General features: G+C 41.7%; 1 protein-coding gene across 1 annotated transcript in view; it reads left to right on the forward strand.

The window, feature by feature from the left end:
• Positions 1-935: 935 nt before the first annotated feature.
• celf2 (cugbp, Elav-like family member 2) overlaps positions 936-23,213 on the forward strand; it is a 237,880-nt gene continuing 215,602 nt past the window's right edge. The window contains exon 1 of the mRNA XM_063460420.1: positions 936-1,141. Coding sequence (XP_063316490.1) covers positions 1,089-1,141 — 53 coding nt within the window. The 5' untranslated portion in view covers positions 936-1,088. The remainder of the gene's footprint in view (positions 1,142-23,213) is intronic.

Below are 23,213 nucleotides of genomic sequence, written 5' to 3' on the forward strand. Positions count from 1 at the left end.
TCATCTGGTTTTTTTTCTATCTTCCCCCCAATGAGCAAACAGATAGGAGCCCAGAAGAGGTGGGACTTGGCCATTGCCTTGTCAGTCTTTGCCATAGATGACGCATCTGCTGCCATGTCAAGTGGAGGGGAGGGGTAGAGAAAAAAAGAGAAAAAACAGTTATCAACAGGATGTGGTGGTGTCAGACAGGAAGTCGGTGCTCACAGGAGTGTGCAGAGATCATTGCAGCCATGCTTTGCAGGCTTGTGTCGAATACTTCATTGCAACATTTCACCCAACAATTCTCTATGGATAATGCATCAAACCATGTGTTGTTTCTTTTTCTCTCTAACATTAAAAATGATCAAGTAAAAATTGGCAAATATAGTTAATTTAACGGCCTTTCTATAATTTCAGGATTGATAAGTGTCCTGTGCAGTTATAGCAGGAATATTCAGGCATGTTAAACTATGATATTTTATTCTTGCATAAAGTGTTTTCTTTGCTTTTTTTTCTTTTCTTTTGATGATCTAACTGGTTCTCAGTGAAAACAGCAGGTCATTTCTTTCATGTTTGCCTCATAAAAACTCAAGCAAGTAAAATTGAACACGTCGTTCCCATCGATATAAAATCCATCCTCAGAGGTTTAACACCAAAAAGTAGTTTTCAGTGAGAACACTTGACAGTGAAAATGAGGTGTATAAACTCCAGCTTGTCCTTGTGTACTGTTTGAAGATGAAAATGAATAAATTAGTTTCTCAGGTAGGATTTACCCTCCTCTGCTGTACATCTCCAGCATTTCCAGCAGAAGCCCGCCTGTCTGTGAGAGAGGAACCCGAGGAAGCTCGGGAGACGCGTCTGCAGAGCGCAGGCTTTGTACAGGAGGGGGCGGAGAGAGAGAGAGAGAGAGAGAGAGAGAGAGAAAGAGAGAGCGAGAACGAGAGAGAGAGCTGTGACAGCGCTCATCACCCACTGAACAACCAGGACGGGTTGCATCCGAGCAATCGCTGTCATTCGCTGACGGAGTTTACAGCCTTTGCGCCGCTTTTTCTTTCGATCTTTTTCTGCCGCACCCCCTCCCTCTCCCGGTGCTGCCCAGCCAGTCGACCATGGTTTCTATAATTTCAGACCTGGACCCTCTGAAAAGCTGGAACGTGTTAAGGTAAGCGCCCGGCCAGTTTCTCCACAGCCTCGACAGTCCGCTAGCAGAGAGGGGAAACGGAGACAGGAGTGCGGTGTGTGTCTGTCTTTGCTTTTCTTTCTTTCTTTTTTTCTGGAGAGAATGAGGGTGGGACGCAGCGCAGGCGGGAGGTCGCCGCCTTCTCACCATGGCAGTGGCGCTGCGGTGCGTAATTACGCACGCTTTGCGCCGTTTGGCTTTAATGTGCCGCGAGTACGGAGCTCTTGCCACTTTCTGAGCTCCTCTTCCTCCAGTGCTGCGCTCTGTCTTGAGGCTGATGCGTACGAGCTGCCGTGTGTCCACGTACATCTCATTAACCTCCGCTGCTGCCCCGCGCGGCGCTTCATCACCAGCCGTCATCCCCAAACTTTCCTCCATTTCAGCCTAGAAGCAAGAATAACACCCATTTATCACCCCCTCCCTTGCCCCCGCCCCCCCTTGCTGATGTGGTCCCTCCGAACGCTGAGGAGTCTCGCGCTTTGCCAGAAAAAAAAAAAAGTATACCCCTCTAGGAATTTATCTTGAAACATTTACTCATGGCTGATTGCCTGCCTGCTCCAGCGCGCTTTAGAGAACATTAAATTTTATCTCTACTGCTGCAAAACATGTTTTGAGCAACACAGCCCGTTTACTTCTTGGCACGGAAGGCGGTCCACGATACACACTTGATTCGCTGAGCCTCACGTGAGGTCAAAGGTTAAACGTCTCTTGGCTTCCCTTGCCCTTAAACGGAACACTCTCTCCCCTTTTCTGTCAAACACCTATTAGGCTCATAGGCAGGACACTAGGCTCTGTCTCGGACCTGCAAATCACTCTGAATACATTCACTGTCATTAAGCATCTCAGCAGAAAAAGCCTATGAATTTAAATGCTGAAATTTAAAAGGCCTTGTCCCTGAATATTTCAGCCATTTGATAAATAAGTCATTATTCCCTCGACAGAGTCGGCGGTAGCAGCCGGGACTATCGCAGATTCTATTTTAGAGACTAGGAGAGGAGACAGAACCCTCAGGACCCTCAAATTATTCTTTTAATGCTGCCTCTTCTCTCTTTTATCATTTTTTTTATCCCCTCACCCGCACCACCTCTTCCATCCCACCACCATAATCCACAAATCCAAAATAGAAAATGAGCGGAGCAATGTAGAGCAGGCAGTTCGGTGAACTGCTGACGGACTGGGAGGGGGGGCAAGTGATGTCATTTCCAAACAGGCGGTGATGACCATTCAGGCTGAGAAATAGGGCATGCAGTTGACCCGGCGCACAGACTCACACTTGCTCAGAAATAGCCACAGCAGACACTTTCTCTGTGGACACGCTCTTCCTCTCCTTTCGGTCTGTTTGCTTAACTGGGACACTTCTCCTGGCAGCATAAAAAAATAAGACGCTTTTAGCTTGTTTTAGCCACCGGCATATTGGCCTCATAGCGGCCATTTTGGCTCAACAGGTGGGAAGCCAAAGGTCAGCAAGAAGGTGAAAGTTTTGGGATTCAAATGGGCGAACTTTTGCACAGTAATCTCTGCACCGGTTTAGTTTAGCTGGCGTGGGATCAGTCGGTATAAGAGAAACAAGGAAAAGGCAGGCAGAGGGAAATGGTGTGAGGAAGGACAGCAAGAAGAGATGGGAGTATTTACCTCCCCTCTGGCTCTTGTCTTCTCTCTTTATTAAACCTTTGTTCTTCCAGATTAGAGGCAAGAGCAGCTGTCCCTCTCTCCAAAGACGATGCATCTTAATAAAGACCAGCTTATCGCCGGGCCCAACGCTCACACTCTCTCGGGGTCACAGTCATACACACACGCACAGTTACATCCGCCAGTCCTTCACGCACGCGCGCACACACACAAACAGGCACTTCTCAATCGTCTACCATAATGAAGCACCTCGGCAGCGTTCTCGCCGCTGTTTTCTCCCTAATGAGACTCACCTCTGTCACGCTCAGACACGCACGCTTCATACCGTAACCACAGCAGTGTGAAGACGGCACGTGTGTGTGTGATTTGCATCAAACAAAGGGAAGCGATGAGGAGCGCTTACTTGGATATCATTTCCTAAAAATTTAGCACGAGGCTAAAACCCCAATTTCTGTCTGAGCGACAACTGAGTGATCCTCGGTTAAGATTTAAGAAGCCAAATAACAAAAACCAAAACAATAAATGTCGTTTCAAAGATTTTGTTACAGCAAACTAGCCAAACACATGAGAAAGATCTCACTGCTGAAACACAATTAGGCAGCATCATATGCATATTAGCAGAACTGGCTGATTAATGCGGCTGCTGCCGAGTCTGATTTTAGTTTAAATGCAATATGAAGTTAATGCAAGTGACAAATGTGTGTTCACGCGTGCGATCATCAGCAGGGCGTGTCTGCTCTTCTGAATTCAGTCATTCTGCTGTCTATAAGACAGCAGACACACACAGTTCTGTTCCTGCTCGAGCATCACGGATGGATGTTGGAAAATCAGCCCGTGCCTCTCACAGTGCACGTCACATATCTGAAGTGTAGTTGAGTTATTCCATAATGAGAAACAGCATGCATATTAATTCCATCTGATTGCATCCAGCTAGCACACACACACACACGCACACGCATGTCAAAGACGAGGTGTGCTCTGTATTCAATTAGGGAGGGGAAAGTGGGAGCTCAGGTTTTTATTCTATTACCACGCGGATGAAAAATTGCCGCATATTCAGAGACGGGAAGTTAAAGATAAATCAGCCAAACTAGAGGTTAAGTAGCGAAGCGAGTATGTGCATTCAGCACTAATATGAAAACGTGTCTTCATGTTAAAGCCTCAAACTGAAAATAAACCCAGAAAACTCCACCATCATTCCTTCACTGCTCCGTCTCATCGGGGACCGTTTTCATCCACTCATTTAAATCCGTATGCAGGTCCCGCAGTCCGAGTGCGCTCCGAGGGAGGCTGGAAGGCGAGAGTATGGGAGGTTGACAGAGAAAGGGGGCTTGACCTTTGACCCCGCAGTGTTGGTTTTAATTAATCCACTTAAAGAGTTTGTCCGCTTGCATTATGTGTCGCTTTATATCCCGCCGGACTGCGAGGAGAGGCGCAAATCCATCCGCCTAATTACCAAGACCACTGCTTGAATCTTTAAATCCCCTCTGATAGTGTGTGTGAGTGCGGCATGAGAGAGTGTGTATTGCTGCTTTATCTGGACGTTGGACCTTTCCACCGTTCAGGATTACACTGGTTTTAACTGAAGGGTTAGAGTGAAAACCGTTTTTTCTGGGAAAAGGCGCCCTCTGATATTTCCAGACCGGAGCAGCAGATAGGACGTAGCTTTATCTTTTAAATTCGAGCAAGTTTTCCAGCGTTTACCTCAGAATTTCATCCTTTTTTGTGGTGGAGAAAAGCTTGTCACGGGACACCGAAGTCATTATGCTCATCGAGGCAGGCATCACTTCATCGTGAGAGTCATACACAGCTAATTTGCTGATGTTGGAATCTGAATCAAAATACAAAATCGGGCTGAACTCCTTCCAGCCATCTCCCTCCCTATCTTTCCATCGCTGCGTTTGTTGGCTTATTTAATCGTCTTTGAAATTTTACCATTGAGACGAGGGAAGCTTCTGTTCCGATTTGCTCCCCAAACCCCAGTGTTTACGGCTGCATTTGATGCATGTTGAATAATGACACGGATTCGCTCATGTGGAATCCTAACAAGCTGTCTTCAAGGCGTTCTCCTCGGCTTCTGACAAAGATCAGCTCAGAGGAAAGACCTCGAAAGGTTCCGGCGAGCACTGCAGCTCCTCAGGTGGCGCTGAGGCTTGTTCGATTTGAAGGAGGGATGGAAGTCAGATGCGGGACGAGTGATATTAATGAGAGAGGGCAAATTTAAAAAAAGAAAAAAAAGTTTAGTCGCCATTTGTTTAAAATGCACCGTGTGTTTGCTCATTAAATACTGCTGTCTAGACTTTTTTCTAATTCGTGTGTGTGCGCGTGCCTAACGATGCACTCCAACCATCACACTGATACAAGGAAAAGTGACAAGTTTAAATGAAAGTGATGGCAGCAGAAGGGAGGGTCGGTGGGATGCGGGGCAGACTCAGAATCCACTCTCTGTGTCTCACAGCTGTCTGTCAAGCCTTTGTAGCGGAGAAGAACAATACAGCACTCAGCGTCTGAGTGACGGAGGCGTACGGGGCGGGCTGAAGGAGAATGAAAGGGAGGGCTGAGTTTCTCCGAACCAGCCCCTGGAATCAGCAAGAGATAATTATATAGCTGAGCAAAAAGAGTGCGTCACAAAACACAAAAGAGACAGAGGGAAGATGACAGAGGGAGAGAAGAGGACTAGAAAAGCTACAGAGGAGCAGGAGAGACTAGGAATTAGGAAAAAGAGGAGGGAATAACGATGGAACGAGGAGGCAAGACTCCTCCAGGACAGGTGTTTGTTATGGAGAAGACTGCATTTTTATAAAAAGTTGGATATCAGTAATTCTCTTCCATCTCTGATATGAAGGGATATTTTAAACATACAGCTTTTCACAATATGGGATTTGCATTAGCGCAGGTCTCACTGCTCCTTAAGTATAATATATTAAGATACCGTTCTACCCATCAGTGATAAATACTCTGTTTTTCTCTATTTAGAATTTATTTGATAGTTTAACTGATTTGCATACAGAGAGTATTATATTACAAATTCTATAGATTTAGCTGTTAGTTATACTAGAAGTAATAATAGATTTCATTAGGTTCGGCAGTAAAATCCTGAAATGTTAAGAGGATAAATGTGTACGAATGTGAAGTTTCAGCGCATTTGTTGTTAAAGTACAGTTTCTGTGTAAGAGTATCAGAGGAGACGGAGGGATAAAATGCACAAATTGTACAATGTGCTGCAAATCAAAGCGTTCGGAAGTCGTTCCCGCGCCTCCTCCTGCCATCAAAGTCAAAAACCTGAGCACTTTTTTTTGGCCTTTTAGAAGTTTATATTTCAGTTGCAACCCTGCATCATTCGCAGCCTTTTGAACAGCGTGCTCACAGGCTACAGTGTGTGTCCTTGTGTGTGTGTGCGTGTGTGTGTGTGTGTGTGCGTGTGTGTGTGTGTCCTTGTGTGTGTGTGTGTATGAGTGTTTGCACGGACTCTCTGTTCCCGTCCTGTCCTTTGCAGTTGTTGTCGGCTTCAGCATTCGTTTTGTTTGATTTCTTCCAAAAGTAAGATTACCTACCGCAGGCTTACAGATGGCGCACACACACACACACACACACACACACACACACACACACACACACAGAGGACATTGTCTGTCTCTTTAATGTTATTTTTGACTAAAACAAGTGTTGTTGCCTGTCACGGCATATGCAGTAGCTGCTTCTTTTTCTTTTTTCCCCCCTGCAACAAAGATCAGCTTAGTCAACAGCAGCCGCAGGGATTTAAAACGCAACTGTAACACACACCTCACATGACTGTGTGCGTTTGTACTTGTGTTACTCATGTTGTGGGGACACGCATTTTTAAAATAGTCGCGTAACTGCTTAAATTTTATAGTGAAGCCTTGGCAAAGAGGAGGCTTGGGTTTTGTCAGGAAGAAGTTAGACCCGAGGATAAATTGATTTAAATCAATGTAATGTTCTCCTGAGTGTGTGTATGTGTGTGTGTGTGTGTTCATAAAGTCACCATATAATCACTGAGTATGAGGTAACGTGCATGTGTAAATCAAAAACATCGAACAAATTCAAAGCCGTTTCTTTTCTTCGTTCCTGATTTTTTCTTTTGCTGTTGTTTTTCTTTCTTTTATTCTTCATTTCTGTCCGTTTCTTTTTCTTTGATTATTTTTTTGTCTGTCCACCATTTTTCTTTTTCGTTTTTACTCTTTTTTTTTCGTTTTTAAAAGATAAACTTGCATGTTTTTTTTAAGTCCATATATGTTTATATCGTTAACTGCTCTTTGCAACCTATACATTTGTCTCAGACATGCACGCACGCACACACTTAACACCACTGGCCCTAAGTGACAAATCTGTTTAATAATGCACCACCTGGAGCATGGCTTTCTTTCTTCATGTCTTTCTTTCTTTCTCTCCTTCTGTTACCAACTCTCTCTCTCTCTTGCACACATACACTAATCATTCCCTCTGGCTGTATTTTACTGCTGTACTTTGTTATAGTCTTATTCTCAAAGGTACTGCTGCCATGTGCACCGCGGCTGGGCCCATAAAGAAGCTTTAAACCAGTGTGAGTGTTTCCCCCACTGACACACAACTGTCTTTATTCCGTATGGCTTAAGAGACACAGGAAGTATAGAGCACACTCCCTCCTCCACCTTTCCTTTTCACATCCTTCCTTTTTTTATTCTCTTTTTAAAAATTTCTCTTCCACCTCCACGGCAGATTTCACCCACTCTCCCTTTTTTTCTCCCCCCTTCTCCCCCTCACAGTGATACTCTACAAGTACATAACCAGGGGGAAAAGAGGAAGGTGATCAGGGAGTGAAAGGAAAAAGAGAGAAAGACTGGAGGATGGGGGGAGGAGGGGGGGGGGTAGATCTTGTCTGAATAAATAAACAGCCTTCCCTCGCAACCAAAAAGAAAAGCTAAGCTGGAAGAGGAGAGCGGGAGGGAGGGAGGAAAATAGGAGGAGGAGGGCTGAGAGGTGAGAGTCAGTGAAGGAAAGAAAAACATTGGCACTCTGCCTGGTGGAAATCAGGAAAAAAGGAGATAATCTCTTTGTGTGTGTGACTGATGGATGCTTGAAGCGAAGCAAAGCAAAGGAAAAAGAAAAAGTAAAAAAAAATAGAGACAACGCATAACCAGAGGCCAAAAACAAAACTGACCGAGCATAGTGCGAGTTTGGTTTTGCAGGGGTCACGCCAATAGGTCAGACTGAAACTGTGCAACACCAGAGGCTATCTGTAAAGGAAATCATTATTCGTCTTGTAGATGGATATGTTCTCAATTTACTTTGGCATTTATTTTGAAAAATTAACTTTAAAAGTTAATGATAAACCAATAAACGTGGCAGATAGCAGCAGAATGATTACATATTGGTTTACATGGTGTATGAAATGCAGTGTGCTTTAGTGTTCCCAAAGGGAAATTTCTATTGCCCCACATTAAAAAAACACAAAAAACCGCCTTTTATGAATGAGGTTTAGTATGGAGAAAGGTTAAATTTAAAACATGCTGTATAGCAGCGCAAAAAAAAAAATTGACTGTCAGCAGCTTCATTCCAGAAAATATCCGAACAAGCTTTCAGAAGCCTGCATCGGTCACACTGCAGAGAGAAAATATAGAGAGGATGAGAGGGAGAGCTAATGAATTACGGGTGGCCTATGAATAGAAAAAGAGAGAGAAAGAGAGAGGTCCACGCTCTGTGCTTCTTTTCCTCCTCCTGGGTTATGGAAGTGTCACGCTGCGAGTGTTGCCATGCAGATGGTGACCCTGGAGTGTTGCAAAAGGGGAGGGGGGGGGGGGGGGGGGAGGAGAATTAAAAACAGAGAAAGCTCGAGAGGGGAAAAAAAACAAAACTAAATGGAAATGGAGATGGGGGATTGCTTTTGTTTTGTTTTTGTTTTTATTAAATAAAAACCGTCTGAACAGAACAGGAAGTCATTTGATTGACTGCAGAGGTTCGACAGGCATCTTTAATCACAGTCATGATCACTGTCAACTGAAACTGTTTAGGTTTATGAAGGCACACCAGCTGCCAAATTTGCCCTTAGATAAGTAGTGTTTTGTTGAATAATCATCGAATCATGATGGAGGCAGAGAAAAACTTGTTTTCCTCTCCTGCTTCCAAACAGGAACCATAGTTGTCATTTAAACCCCCGACACGGGTAGGGTGACACAGGACTTGGTTCTAATAAAGGAGATAGATCAGAGCAGAGACACGATACTGGGCGTTTACACATTTTATTCAGTGTATGCCATTGAACACATCTCACGCACAGGCATACATGCTGTTGCAAAGGGAACAGCACTGCAGGGTGGAGTCCATATAGCAGGAATCTTATATGATGTAACCACCGGGGCTATTTGCTCCATACTCTGGGCAAAAGAAAGAAGCCCTCCATTTACCAGATTCTACTGTACATTTTGAAAACCTGGTTGAATTTTGCATCTTTAACTTCTTAACATCTACCAGGTCACTGGCAACCCATCTAGAGTTATGGGTAGGGACTGGTTCTGGTGAATGGTTCTCCCCTTTTTATAGACTATTTGCCTGTTTTGAAAATCCAAATGAAAACAGAAAATGTAAAAGCAACTTGCCTTTTTAGCATAAAACAAAACCCAACCCTAACCATAGGCAGGTCAACCATGACCCCATTGATGTCAAGAGCTTAAAGCAGATGGATGTACTGTCTTTTAGTGATCACTTTTATTTAACTACTTCCACAAATATTTAAGACCATTTCAAGGTTTCCAGTTCTATGTCTGCAGGGATCTTGGTTGAATTGCCCAATAAACTACACAAACATTCATGTACAACCAACAATTTAAGACTGGAATGTCTTTCACCTTTGCCCAGTAGTATTTAGATTCCAATTTTGGGGGCCATTGGAATTCTCGAGACATCCATCCACTTCTTGCTATCTTAGACTTTAACTGGGATCCCAATTGAGTTACGTCCAAATTATGTTCAGGTCAGGTAAAACCCTTTTCCACCGCCCCAAATGAATGAGCAGAAATTGCTAATTGTTATTATTAGAATTATTCTGTCATCAAGTCGTACCTTTTTTCTCCAAATTCGACTTATCATTGACTCTGTTTTAGAGCGGGTCCCTTGGGGAGACCTCCAGATAGTGGGTCCTTAAAGTTGGTGATCCCACGTCAGTGCCTCAGGCTATTTGTTGGGTTCCTAGCACAGTTTCCGAGTAGCTGGGTACACTTTCCTGCTGCGGGAGGCAACTGCCATTGGGGAATACCACTTGAATACCAGGACCCAAGAAAAATGGTACCTTTTTGTGAAGGAATGAATGTTCTTCACTAGACTTGTCAGACATTTTAACGTTCTGGCTGATTGGTTTATGTTTATGTTAATATAAGAGTCCTTGTTATTGCTGAGATAATTGCAAAGCTCTCATGTTGAATGGTCAAAATGAAGAGAAAATGAAAACAGTGTTATACCTGACTCAGATTAAAATCAAAGTGTTTGCTAGTGTTGTCGTTAATCCCATTATTTTACACACAATTTTACAGCATTTTGCCGTGCAGTCACAGCAGAATGCTTTTGTGTCATGTGGCACTAAAACGCTTACGGTATGTTAGATATGAATTATCTAACTTTAGACAGAAATGCCATTTTTAATTTGGAATATTATTGCAACATATGTCTATTGTGAATTAGGGCAGTGGTTTTAGCATTAAAGCCACAGAATTTCATGGTGCAGTAAGACTGTTTGGGAGCCCTTTGCTCTGTGGACTTCAAGAATGGAAATTTTAGGCTTTCAAAACTCACTGTTGGAGTTTCAAGAAATTCACAATCATCAAAAGACATTTCTAGCTGAAAAAAGGAAGTGGGGGGAAGCAGCATTCCTATTGCAACATTTTGCATTGTGACACATTTCTGTTGGAGCTGTGCTATTATTGGCTAGCTTATGGGGACATGACATTGTTATCTTTGGCAGTCCGTTGGCTCTGAGGTAACTCATTGATTATTTAATGGACCTTAACAAGACATTTTTACAACAACTTTAACTTCAGTTCACTGGCTGTATGTGGGGTTTGACAAATATTAGAAACACCTCAAAGCTACAAAGTGCAGCTTTAAAAATAAACCTAACCACACGGCTGAAGCTGAACCTCTCTGTTCTTTTTATGTTGTCCACCCACTGCACTATTCAGTGAAGAATACTGACTCACTTCACTGCAACAAGTTTTAAAGCAGTGTGCTGCTGAGCACCAAGCTGCCTTAGTTTTGCTTGACCTGGATGAATTTGGCTCTTGAAGACCAAAAAATTGGATGGAGATGGAAATGTCATGGGGGTGTGAGGGTGGGGGAGCTGATGGTAAAGAGGAGGAGAGATAAAGGAAACGAGACACTGTTACTGCAGCTGCAGAAACTCTGTGTTTTTATTGGAGTGGACTGTTGCCTAATGTTATTCTCACAGTCAGATGACTGAAGAAAGAGCCCCAGAGCCATCCTGGTCATTATATTACACCTCATACTGTGTGTGTCTGTGTGTAGAACAGATATGCATATCAAATAGAAATGTTACCTTTTCCCTTTAGAATTTTTTTTATTTTATGATATATTGTGTATACATATATTAAATAAAATGTGCTTTGTCATCTAAAAGTCAACCATACAGTATTTTTCTTGTTTTAAACACATATTTATCGCCAGCATATAATCTCTCTGAAAAAATGAGACCTTTCCACATTTACTTAGGCCTCTAACAGCCTTTTGATAGATTAATGTGTGAAGGCGTGGGATAAATCCAGAGTAGTGAACTTTTTTCTTACTTTCGAACACCTTGCCTCACTAACACTCTTGGCTCACTAACACTCTTGGCTCTGCTGTAGCTACAATGTTTAGCTTAAAAATAGGTAAGTCTATTTTTTCCGGCAACAGTAAGCTAATAAAGCTGTTTTCTGAATAGAAATTCTTAGAAAAGGAACTTTCACCTCGAGTAGTTAGCTGCTATATCGGACATCTATCAACTTGTCCATGTTAGCAGGTAGACCACCAGTAAATTGCTTGGCTATAATTATGAGCATTTAGCTAATGTTAGCTCGGCTGTTAACAAGGATAAATTGCTCCTAATGTAGTAAAATATAATATGGTACATGGACATCGTTAGGTCCCAAAAGTGAGGCCAATGCAAAAGCGAAACCTGTGGTAAAAAAGGCCTTAAAGAAGTCTATGAGTAGAGGTCACGTGGGTTTCTAACTTGACCTCTGTAAACACTTTGCTAATGTGTCTGCAGACGCAGTTTGGTAAATCTCGTTTATTCTGTGTTTATAAAAGGAAGCTTATATGTGGTATGTTCAATAGCTAATGATTTATCTTATCTTACAAAATTTGTACGTCTAGCTAATGAGGAAACAGTAACATTTTGTTTTTTGAAACCAAGTGATCTGTGAGAGCACTAATCACAGGACTTCAAAATAAGACCTGTGGATGATGAGTATGAGCCAAATATTACTTTTAAGTAGAGAAAGTCAGTTCACTGAATGATTGTAACTATAACCAATAGTTGATAAAGCCCAGATATCTAGTTTTAATCAATAAATGTGAGGACTGGGATTGTAAAGGTTCGATTTTTGCCCCAGAACACGTGTACTTCACTTAAATGTTGCTGTCTTTTTTTGTCTTACAGTATAAAGCGCCTTGAGGCGACTGTTGTTGTGAATTGGCACTATATTAAAAAAAATTGAATTGAATTGAATATTTATGTCCTCCCAGTGTGATTAATACAGCTACTCATGAAATAATCAAGAGGTGAAAATTCTGCCCTTTCAACCTTGACTATATTTATATATTTTTTTTTTATCTTCACTTGCTGCTTTTTTGTTTTCATCTTTTTCTTTTCGAACCATTTTGCCACTGTTTTAAACAAAGCATCTTTAGGTCTTTTGTGTGCTTCTGTTTGACATAATCCCGGTGTCTGTTGCCGTGGTTACACTTTCTTAATGTGCCATTGATGTGACTGTATGTATTAAAAGCACCGCTGACTCCTGGCAAAACTTTAAATGTGCCTCTCTACCTCTCCCTTCCTCCCTCTCTCTCCCTCCTCCCGTCTCCCTCTCTCAGCTCTGTGACAGTCATGTTTTCTTTGTGTGTCAAACAGAGAGCACTTGTCTGTGCCACTTTGTTACTGAGAGGATATAACTGATAGCGGGTTATTTTTGGATCGCAAGTGATACGAGCTGATATCTTTTGCCATTGAGGAAGCCTTTGAAAAGCAATGTTGGCATCGTGAATTAGAATTAGAATCAAATCAGGGCGTTATTTAAATGTTAATCAAATCAGCACTGAATATGTAATCAAAAGTAGATTTATTGTTGTAATTCTCCTGCTGCTATTAGTCTTGTCTGTGTCATATCTTGTGGCCATGCACACTGAATGCGAAGGCAATGAGCTCCACCACAGTAACATTATGACAGCATTTCATCTCCTCCCCTCGACACTGCGCTTTGGAAGATGACGGTAATTTGGATGAGATGTTTCGAGGCCCTGGGTTCTTCTCCCCCCTCGCTCGCTGACAGTCCCCAGTGCGCTGCAACATTAAAGCAAGACTGGAGCATGAACGTATGGCCGGCTATTAAATGGCAATCACACACAGAAGAGCTCTTTTATAGACGAACACATTTCTGCTTAATAGCTCTCGGAGCAGAGTCGTCCAAATATGACATTTCAAATGAAAGCCCTCTGAACGCCAGCTTCTATTAAAATCTTTGCTGAAATTTTTCAATTTGTCAGTTTTTATGTGATGTGGGCCAGAATGAAATCTGGATTGCAACCAAAAATTCCCAGTTTAGTTATGCGATCATGGTTTCAGAGGTGTCTGACTCACTCTAATAGTGTCATGCACAGTTAACTTGCTGCTGCTTGACGTTGAGGCCACTCGCGGCACCAGCTTAGCCCAGAAGCAGTGATCAAATCTGGGGAACCTTCTGAGCCTCTGAATTCTGAGATTACTGGAACCTCTCGCCCCCTAATGGCTGCTTGAGGGTGAAGTTCATGTCATCAGCGGGCCCTGCACTCGCTCTTGGGAGTCCTGCTCCACCCTGCCCCATTAATTTCAAGTGCTACTCATATCCTTGGCCCCCTTACTTTCCATTTCTCAGCCCCCTCCCTCCTTCCATCATCACCTTGGTGCGCCCAGCCCAATCTCGCTGCTCTCCTGGCTCATTTTGAGCTGTAATTGGACAGGAGTCCCAGGGGATGTTCGTCAGCACGCCCCAGTGCCCTGTGTCCCATCTCCAGAGTAGAAACGCACCCGGCCATGGTCGATAAGCCGTGCTCCCCCCACCATCAGTCCAACGTTCCCTACTCTGCTAACTTTCAATAGGCAAAATGACTGGGCCTCACTTCAAAACAGAGTCCAAAATAGACCCACAGTAGAGCAACAAAACCTAATCTGTCCATTTTTTCTCACCGAAGGAATAATCATACTGCACACACCGCAAAGGCATTTCTGTCGTGTTTAATCCTGTCTGTCTGTAACTGAAACCTGAAAGATTATACCTTAAAAACAAGTTGGTAAATGTGTAGTGGAAATGTTTCAATGCAAGTGGTTAAAGATGACCTAGTATGCCTTTGAACGCTATACATCTCAGACTAATCCTGTACCAAGTCCTGGTGGATGCCCTCTTGTCCCCTTTAAGCATGTTGTCCCTTCTTTGGCTGCCCCTGTCAAACAAAAGGTTTACACAGTAGGTGGGCGGGGCTTAGAGGGTTAGATGTTTATGGACAGATCATTTTTCCTTTTAGTTTTCTTTAAGCAAAGATTACTCTTGAATTTTATCTGGGAAAATGATGACAAAATGTTTTGGCAAATATTTTTAGTATCTGATCATGTATAAGATGAGATCCTAAAACCAGCATCACCGAGAGCCTGACTGCTTTTCCACAAAACACCTTATAACGTTCATTCCTTCATCAGGCGTGAAAATCATTCTGCGGCCTCTTGCACCATACTCGAGCGAACACAGTTGTATATCTTTTGGTGTTGTGTTTGGCTCTGCCCCTGCGCCAGCTTTCCCTCGAGCAGCATTTGTGCTGGTAATCTGTCATATGAGCCCGTCTCATCAGAGGCACAGGAACATTTGGAGCTGCAAACAGAGAGCCTGGATAACACCCTAAAAGCTTCCTGCTTCCCTCTTATTGCCCACAGCTCAATCCCAACTATCTCAAATCTCTCTCCTTATCTCCTCTCCTTTATTGCCGAAGCTTGACGGGCACTTGACAGTTTAGAAAAATACCCCAAATTGGGCCTGACCTGAGTGCTGGTTGGCCACCAGTGTATACCTGCAGCTCCCCCCAGAGGCTGGCTCGCTCAGGTTGAAAAAAAATAATTCAGTGAGTGTAATTTCTGAATTTCTTCTTGATGATAAAGTTATTTTCTTTGTCTGTGGCCATCTGTTCATGCTGCAGAGCTCTCAGACAGTCTCAAAACATCCAGTTTTATGTAATCATTCTCACTGCCTGACCTGTCCTCTCACCAGCTCTCCAACAATTACCGCTGAATGCCTGGTGTGTGTGTGTGTGTGTGTGTGTGTGTGTGTGTGTGTGTGTGTGTGTGTGTGTGTGTGTGTGTGTGTGTGTGTGTGTGTGTGTGTATTTGCCTGTTGCCAAGTAAAAAAGAGAAGAAAGCAAGCAGTGGGAGTGTGTGTTGGGGCTGTATTGGCATTCGCCAACCAGCTGATGAAAGCGGCGGCTCCGTTAATAATTGAAAGAGTACTTAACGACAGGAGCGCTGCCCTCGCAAGACAGCTTTTAATAACCAGGAAGGTTTCATATTTCTGGTTCTCCTCTTTTTCATCTCTGCCTCGTCCCCACCACTGCCACTACCCCCCACCTCCTGCCTGCTCTTCTTCTTCTTCTTCTTCTTCTTCTTTAGAAGCTTTTTCAGCTCTATTGAGGAGCAAAGGATTGCTGCTGAAGAAGCATCTGTCGGCCTTTTAAAAACACAGCAGAAGAAAAGGTGTATGTGTCTACATGTGTGCATTTACTCAATTAAAGTGGGGAACATTGTGCTGGAATGGATAGCGTGCCGTGCCTATAGACAGGGAAGTCTATTTATTACGTCTCCCACATTATCCCTCTGTCCCTGCTGTCTAGTTGAGAGATATGTATTTGTTTATGGAAGCGCTCCGTCTCTACTCTTAATGTGCTCACCGCTCACCCTCATTAATTCGCTTGATGGTCTTTGATTTGCCGGGCATCACTAAGTCGCATTAAGAAATGTATTTCCCAGCTCTTACTTAACGACGCTTCCAGAACCAACGCAATTAAATGCACATTTAAATGCTTGAGGTTTCCCTCTAAATTCATGAGCAGAGACAGGCGCTTGATTAGCACCCCACAGAAAATTAAGCAGCAAGGGAAAGGTGATGCTGAGGTTTTTGGTAAATGGCACTTTCTTTAGTGTGCTTTCCTTTTGAAAGCACGGCACTCATCCTGTTATAGTAAGCTAATAAAGCGTTTCCAATCATGTTTTAATCAGAAAACATAGCGCCAACAGGTGGTGCTAAATATGACTTCTAGTTACTCTTGCTTTGAAAAGAAATCACTTATGCCGTGGCATTTTTGCTTATGCTTATTGAACATGGCACACATAAATAATACAAACAGATTTCCCCATGTACCCCAAGTAAAGTCTAGTCATACCACATGCAATAGTAACAATCATGTATTTATTTGGAGCTTTTCAGAACAAGCATCAAAATGATTCCATATACAATTAAAAGATGAGCAACAATTCTGGCAGGTTGTCATACAATTAGCCACTTTTAAGACATAAAGCCAGGTTTAAGGCTCCTTGTTATTTTAAGGAATAACAAGGAGTCACCAGCATAAAGAGTGGATAGCTTACAAGCCTTAAAAGTGACAATTAAACTTACAATTCTAATTTAGACTCAGTTTTAAAAACAGTAAATCCTTTCTCTTCTATTTGGTTTGTTGTTGAATAAACTCAGGTTTGTTGTTTTTGTTGAGCGAGGTAAGAAAAATAATAGATTTTAATAATAATATAAAATAATAGAAATTATCGTGTAAAACACTGAAATTACATATATTACACAAATGACATATATAATATGTGTAGTAGCTGATTTTAAAATGAACAGCAGCATTACGTTACATGTACGTGGATGATGTTGTTGTTTGTAAATACAATTTACTAAACAATTTTTACAGCGTTGCTACTTTGGTCTAACTGGAATGTGTTGTCATGCATATGAATGATGCTCATAGTGCCTGTAATTGATTACTTTGTCTTATAAAATGAAAATGTAGCTTGCAAAGAACAAAAATATGAGTTAGTGAATTAGTGAACCTAACAAGTGCCGCCGGCTAGTAAAAATAAAAACATGCTTGAAAAATATCTGAAAACTGAGGTTTTCTTCAACAAAAACACAGATAAGAGGAGACGATGAGTTCTGACCACTGATAATACTATTTTTCTCGATTTAATTGGGAAATGTGATCCCTTCCACTTATCAGCAATGGTCATGGGAAGGTTATTTAATTGACTGATGGCTATGCGATGGTGTCAGAGAAGAAATATAAATGTGTATCATCAGCATAGAAACTGTAACTAGCACGGTGGGGTTTTTTAATACTAAGTGGTGGCATGAAGATAGAGACGTCTAGTACTCTGTGGCCGTCCTTTAGTGATCCCTTCTAATGTCCACACAGATTGAGCTTTCCAAAAGATTAAATAGAGCCTAAAGCGAAATTTGAAATACCTGCCACTCTCTAATATTTTAAAATGAGTGTAATATCATCAAAAATGCTCAGAATCACAGACATATACAACATTAATAAAAAATGATGTGTAGGACACAGTTGCTGTGATCTTAACTCCAACCCACATTTCTTAGACCACCAGCATTCAAAAAGGAAATGAAACTATTTTAACAGAAAGTAGCTCCATTAGAAACTGCTGTCACGGTATCCGGAGTAATTGGGGCACTGTTTATTTCCAGTGTTTTATTTGTTTGTAACAATTTTGTAGAAATCAGAACCACTAAAATTGCTAATTGATGGCTAGATTCTAGCAAAAGAAGTATTTTTGTCTTTGTCAATTAGGATGACTTAGGATGTACTTAGTGACTCATCACTAGTCAGGTCTAGTTTTGTCTGCTGACACTGGCACACAACTAGGGAATAATGTTCTCTAACAGAGAACTATTAGAGAGTAATTATTTAGCAGCATGTGAAGGATCAGCTACATAGTCAATTTATATAATCAGCTTGTTGGATTGAAGAGAAATTAAGCAGCAAAAAAGACCTGAGTGACTCTGAAAAGGGCTAAATGGTTAAGGCCAGAGTTGCTCCACCAAATAACAAGGCAAACCATGAGTTGATGAGAAGGCGTTGGTGAAAATAATGGAACAAGTCTGATTAGGATTTTTAAAAAACCTGATCAGTGTAGTGCTCTTTACCACAGTACATTCTGTGGAGTTCACGCACTCACTTCAATCTCTGCTATCCCCCTTTTTGGCAGAAATCTGAGAAATACAGATGCATTGAAGAAAATTAAGAACTGGATGGCATTAGCTAGAAAACATGTTTGAAACTAAGCTTGACTTTTCTTTAACTCAGGAAGTTGCTCATCAGCGAATGGCCTTTTAAAGTGATGTGTTGCCATTATACTTGGTGACAGTTGTAAAAGACGTGTAATGATCACTCCCCTGTAAGTATACATGAATGAATAACTCAGTGTATGTATAGACGTTGTTAACACACTTTATCAATTCATTCCTCAATTTGTGCTCGCTCATCTAATTTGCATGTACCCATACCTCTTGAGCTCTGCAGCTGAATAGGCCTAATTGAATAGTTGATCACATATTAATCTAATTAGTCTGGTTCAGTCGTGGTCATTGTGTGCTGAATTCATTTCTTCTGTCTTGTTATTGTGTTCTCTCAGGCCAGAGCCTGTCATTGGCCCCAGATGGTTTACTATAGCTAGCCGTCGCTGATTTAACTGAGAGCTTCTCCCTTTGTCTCCGGATCAGACCTCCATACTGCACTCTGATCACAGTGATGACAGAGAGGCAGACAGAGAGAGAGTGGAAACAAGGGATCAAGAGGGAGTGTAAAAAATGTTAGGGAGAAAAAAAAAAAGAAAGAGGCAAAGAAGGATACCACCATTACTGTTGAGGGTGATCATCGCCATAGCCCAGTTTTCCATGAAAAGGCAACAAGTGGAGCCTAATGGGAAATATGCAGATGTATGCAAATATGTTGGATGGGTCGCCCAGAGGCCCACTGGGAGATTAAAGCTCTTCGGGATGGAGAGGGCTGTGGAGAAGACTAGCACTATGAGCTCAATGCAGCAGCATTAAACAGGGAAACATGACATGAACCAATTTTAGGCCTTGTTGTCAAGCTCATCGCCATTAATCTCACAAACAAACTCGTGCTGATGGCGGCACTCTACAGTGATCTGTCAGCCCGAATTGGCATCCGGTGATCTGATCCACGATGGACATCTTTAACTTGATAGTAGCTCTGCAAAGATAAAAACCTGGCTCTTTCATTGTTTTTACAGTTACAGTTTTGAATGTGGTTACTTTTCTCCGTCGTGCCTTGGTCTTCCAGGTAGATTTGATGGATGAGATCCCAGGGCTGCTATTTCACACTCTTTCACAGGTTGATCGGCTCAAAATGACTGTAGCAGTAGGAGAATGAGACTTAGAGGAGAGGTACAGGCACTTAGGACTTTACCCTCAAGCTCTCCACCATTCACGCTCCACTTCCACATTTGATCCACGGCAGTCTCTCAACCTGAGTCCGCAGCAGCTGGGATGGAAGTGTTGCTGAGAGTTACAGATGTTGAACAGACTGAGCAACAGAATAAATGGATGAAGGCATTCAGGGTTACAGAAGTAACCCTGAATGCCTTCCCTGGAAATAGAGAAGTTAATTTGTCTTGACAATGCTATGAGGTAACAGCAAGATTTCTTCTTTAGGCTTGGATGGATTTGAAGCACTACTGAATCATGAATACAAAACATGTTCTACAGCCTTACACAATACCTGGTTCGACAATGTAATACAGTTCAACCAACAAATTCATTCATGTACCAAAGTTAAACTCTGGTGTATTGTTAGCCTGGGCATACGATACACTTTTAGTTTGTATAACCATAAAACACTCTATGGCAGTTTTGAGTAATTTTAAATATAGCCTAACTAATATATCGGCTCACTGATATTGGCCTTTCATGGATATATCAGTGTCAGCACATATGGTGTCTGAATTTTGCTGATACGCATTAGCATTTAGCATTTTTGTTATCATTCACTTTGCCCAATAGGAGTCATAGTAATATCTACAGTATGTATAGAAGAGGAGGATCACAGGTGAGCATCATAAGCCTAACACCAAAGCCAGCACTTCTACAAAAAAAGGGGGTAAAAATTAGTGATGATTTGTACAAACATCGGCACTGCGTGTGCTCATGATAACGTATATCTCATAGCACATAATTGCCTTATATAAGACAAATTCCTAGGGATACGGCTGCTCCGTTTCTGACCATCTGTGAGATTTCCACTATTTGGCAGCCTTCAGCTTTTTGATATAATGTTATGACTAAAGCATTGAATGTGCCAGGTCTATACGTGACCTCTCTGTTCTAAAGCAGGCCTGCAATAGCAGGTGTTAAGTCTCAAATGTTCACATCCGTCCAGGCATATTTAGCTGCATCATAAATCTACAGTTTACTGTTAAACATGCCATCGTTGCACTAGGAGTGCCTATAAATCAATGCGCTGACGTTTACAACCCCAGCCTCCCCGAGCTTGTGAAAGGCATGCTCTGGTAAGAATTTTCCCTTCTTTTTTTTCCTTTTTTTGAAATATTTAACTGTACAATGTTTTGGTCCTGAGAGCTTAATCAAGTATTATATTCAAGACAAGAAGAAAGATCATGAAGTGCTTGGGTTACCATGGGTCAATTGGAGCTCTCAGAGCTTCTTTCTCTTGAACCCTATTAGAGCGGAGCAGGGACGATGCCCTGTTTAATCCCTGCCTCGTGTTGGTTGTTAGCCTGGCAGTTTTAGCTTAATACATTCATACTGAGAAAGCTGCACAGGCCTTATGCATTGGGTTTCCCGCTGTTTAAATCTTTAGCAGACACAAAGAGACAGACAGCACAGCTGGACTTAAGCGCCCACGTAAATTCCCTTTATGCCTTGCCACAGATTACCTTCCCTCTCTGAAATTTCCAAAAGGCTCTCCGTTCAGTTTTGTGTCATTTGCCTGGACTTTATTGGAAATGCTCCTTCTTAAAAAAATGACTTTGTTGGGAACTGCTTTTGACAGTGGAAATAACTTTGCCTTGACTGTCTTGCTTTGCCTTCCCTTTTAGTGGCTTCATCCCGTCACACTCAGCTCTACTTTCTAGGCCTGTCTCTCTTTCTTGTCTCACACACCAGCTGTGTCAGAGTGAAGTGAAACAAGATGCGATCAGCCTAATGTGATTCTCGTGTATCAGCAGACTCTTGTCTGTTTTCAACTTACATAACAGCTTAATTCTTCTCAACAACACAGGGTCTCATTTTTCCTACTTTTTGGGGCATGTTGTCATAAAGCGGGAGTGTTTTGGGGCTTCTCCTCTGTATCCATGGAGAAAACGAAACAGCGATGATTAGGCCACGAGGCCAGGTTCAGGCATGGCGCCAGCTGCTGATTAAGGCTATTACTTCGTAACCAGCGACTGCTGTTTTCTAGGAAAACTCAGAGCATGACATATACCAATAAAGAAATCTTTACGAGAGCTAATGGTGTGGGGAATTGTCAAGCGGAAGAGCAGTGCTTTGCTTTGAGTGTGTGTTTCTGTGTGTGTGGGGGTGTGATAAAAGCTGACATCCCCTGGGCTTCAGACCACTCTGTCTGGACGTGTTCTTGCAGTGCTGCCTTCTTTAATGGTATTCTTCTGCACATTTACTCTCTGTCACATCCATCTGTCCTTTTATCCATACATTTGTCCCTTCCTTCATCCACTCTGCTCTGCTTTAAGTACCAGGAATTTCACTGTTAAAAGGTTAGATCTCTAATATTAACAATAAAAACAATATTGTAGTATCTTTCTATAAATGCATATTCCTTTAAATTCATCTGAAAGACAAAAGATATTTAGTTTTGTTTAACAAGATGGATTTATGCGATTGCAGTCCTAATCTTCTTAGGTACTACACAGCACCTAGATTCAATTTCAGGTGATTTTGAAATGGTACAGCTTATTAGTTAGGCTTGCAAAAATGTTTGGCATATTCTTTCTTAAATAGTCGTCTTACGTTGTTCCTCATGTTGCATTTTTTTCTATATTTATATCTCTTTATTCACACCAGACTAGTAAATCTGTGACCCCATGAGTGCATTGGGCTGCTAAATCGATAACAATCCCTATTTCATTAGAAACAGATGTGGTCAGAGCTTGGTCAGCTTTTTATTGATCAAATAAAAAGCTGTAAAGCACAACCTTGTCATTTTACTGAACCAAAAGTAAGTGACTGCTTTCCGCAGTAATTGCATGCAAGAAAAAATATATGTATAATGTTCCCTTTTCAGTGAGGATAAATGTTGGATAAATTTGAGGATAAACCAATATGTTACTACCTAATATATATATATATCATTGAGAAAAGATTTACTTGATTTAGAGGTGCATTTCAATTTAAAAAGATAACACGTAGAAGATCAGAATGACAGATGTTAACTTGATGTTCAGTGTTATTTTTGTTTGTTTTGGGTACTTTATACAAAAGATAGTCTTGCATGAGCTACATGATAATAAGATTTAAAAAAAAATGCTCAAGTAAGCTATAATTCAATTAAATGTTATTTATATAACGCCAAATCACAACAAAAGCCACCCTAATGCTATAACCAATCACTAATCATAATTGGGTTTAATTCTGGAAATCCGTCCCATGTTTCTTCGTTCTGTTTCACTTCCATGTAGTCGTCTCAGGGGTTAAGCCTGAAGTTTTTATAAGTTGCTCAGTACTCTCGAAAAATCCTGAACATTTGCTTGGGGCAGAAAGGGTTTTTATCAATAAAAAGTTATGCAATAAATGTCAAGGGAACTACATTTGTCAGATAAATGACATAGCGACATTTACAGCCAAGAACCTTCGGTGAAATGACTGTCCACTGCAACCTCCCCAGAAATGTCAGTCGCCTTTGTGGTTCATCTAACTTTACAGTGATGGGTCAAGGGAGGACAAGAGATCTGGAAAAGATTTTCACTGTGCCTCTTGGTTATAATATCTGTTAAATTTATTTAGATGCACTGAATAATGAAACTTGACTTCTCTTCACATCCTCGTGTCCGGCGTGCGTATATTTCATACAGTTCTTGGTTTGGTACAGTTTGTTTCCTGTATCTTTTATTTGCTATTAGGAAGTAATAGCA

Source organism: Pelmatolapia mariae, linkage group LG17 (genome assembly GCF_036321145.2).
Source record: "Pelmatolapia mariae isolate MD_Pm_ZW linkage group LG17, Pm_UMD_F_2, whole genome shotgun sequence".
NCBI lineage: Eukaryota > Metazoa > Chordata > Actinopteri > Cichliformes > Cichlidae > Pelmatolapia > Pelmatolapia mariae.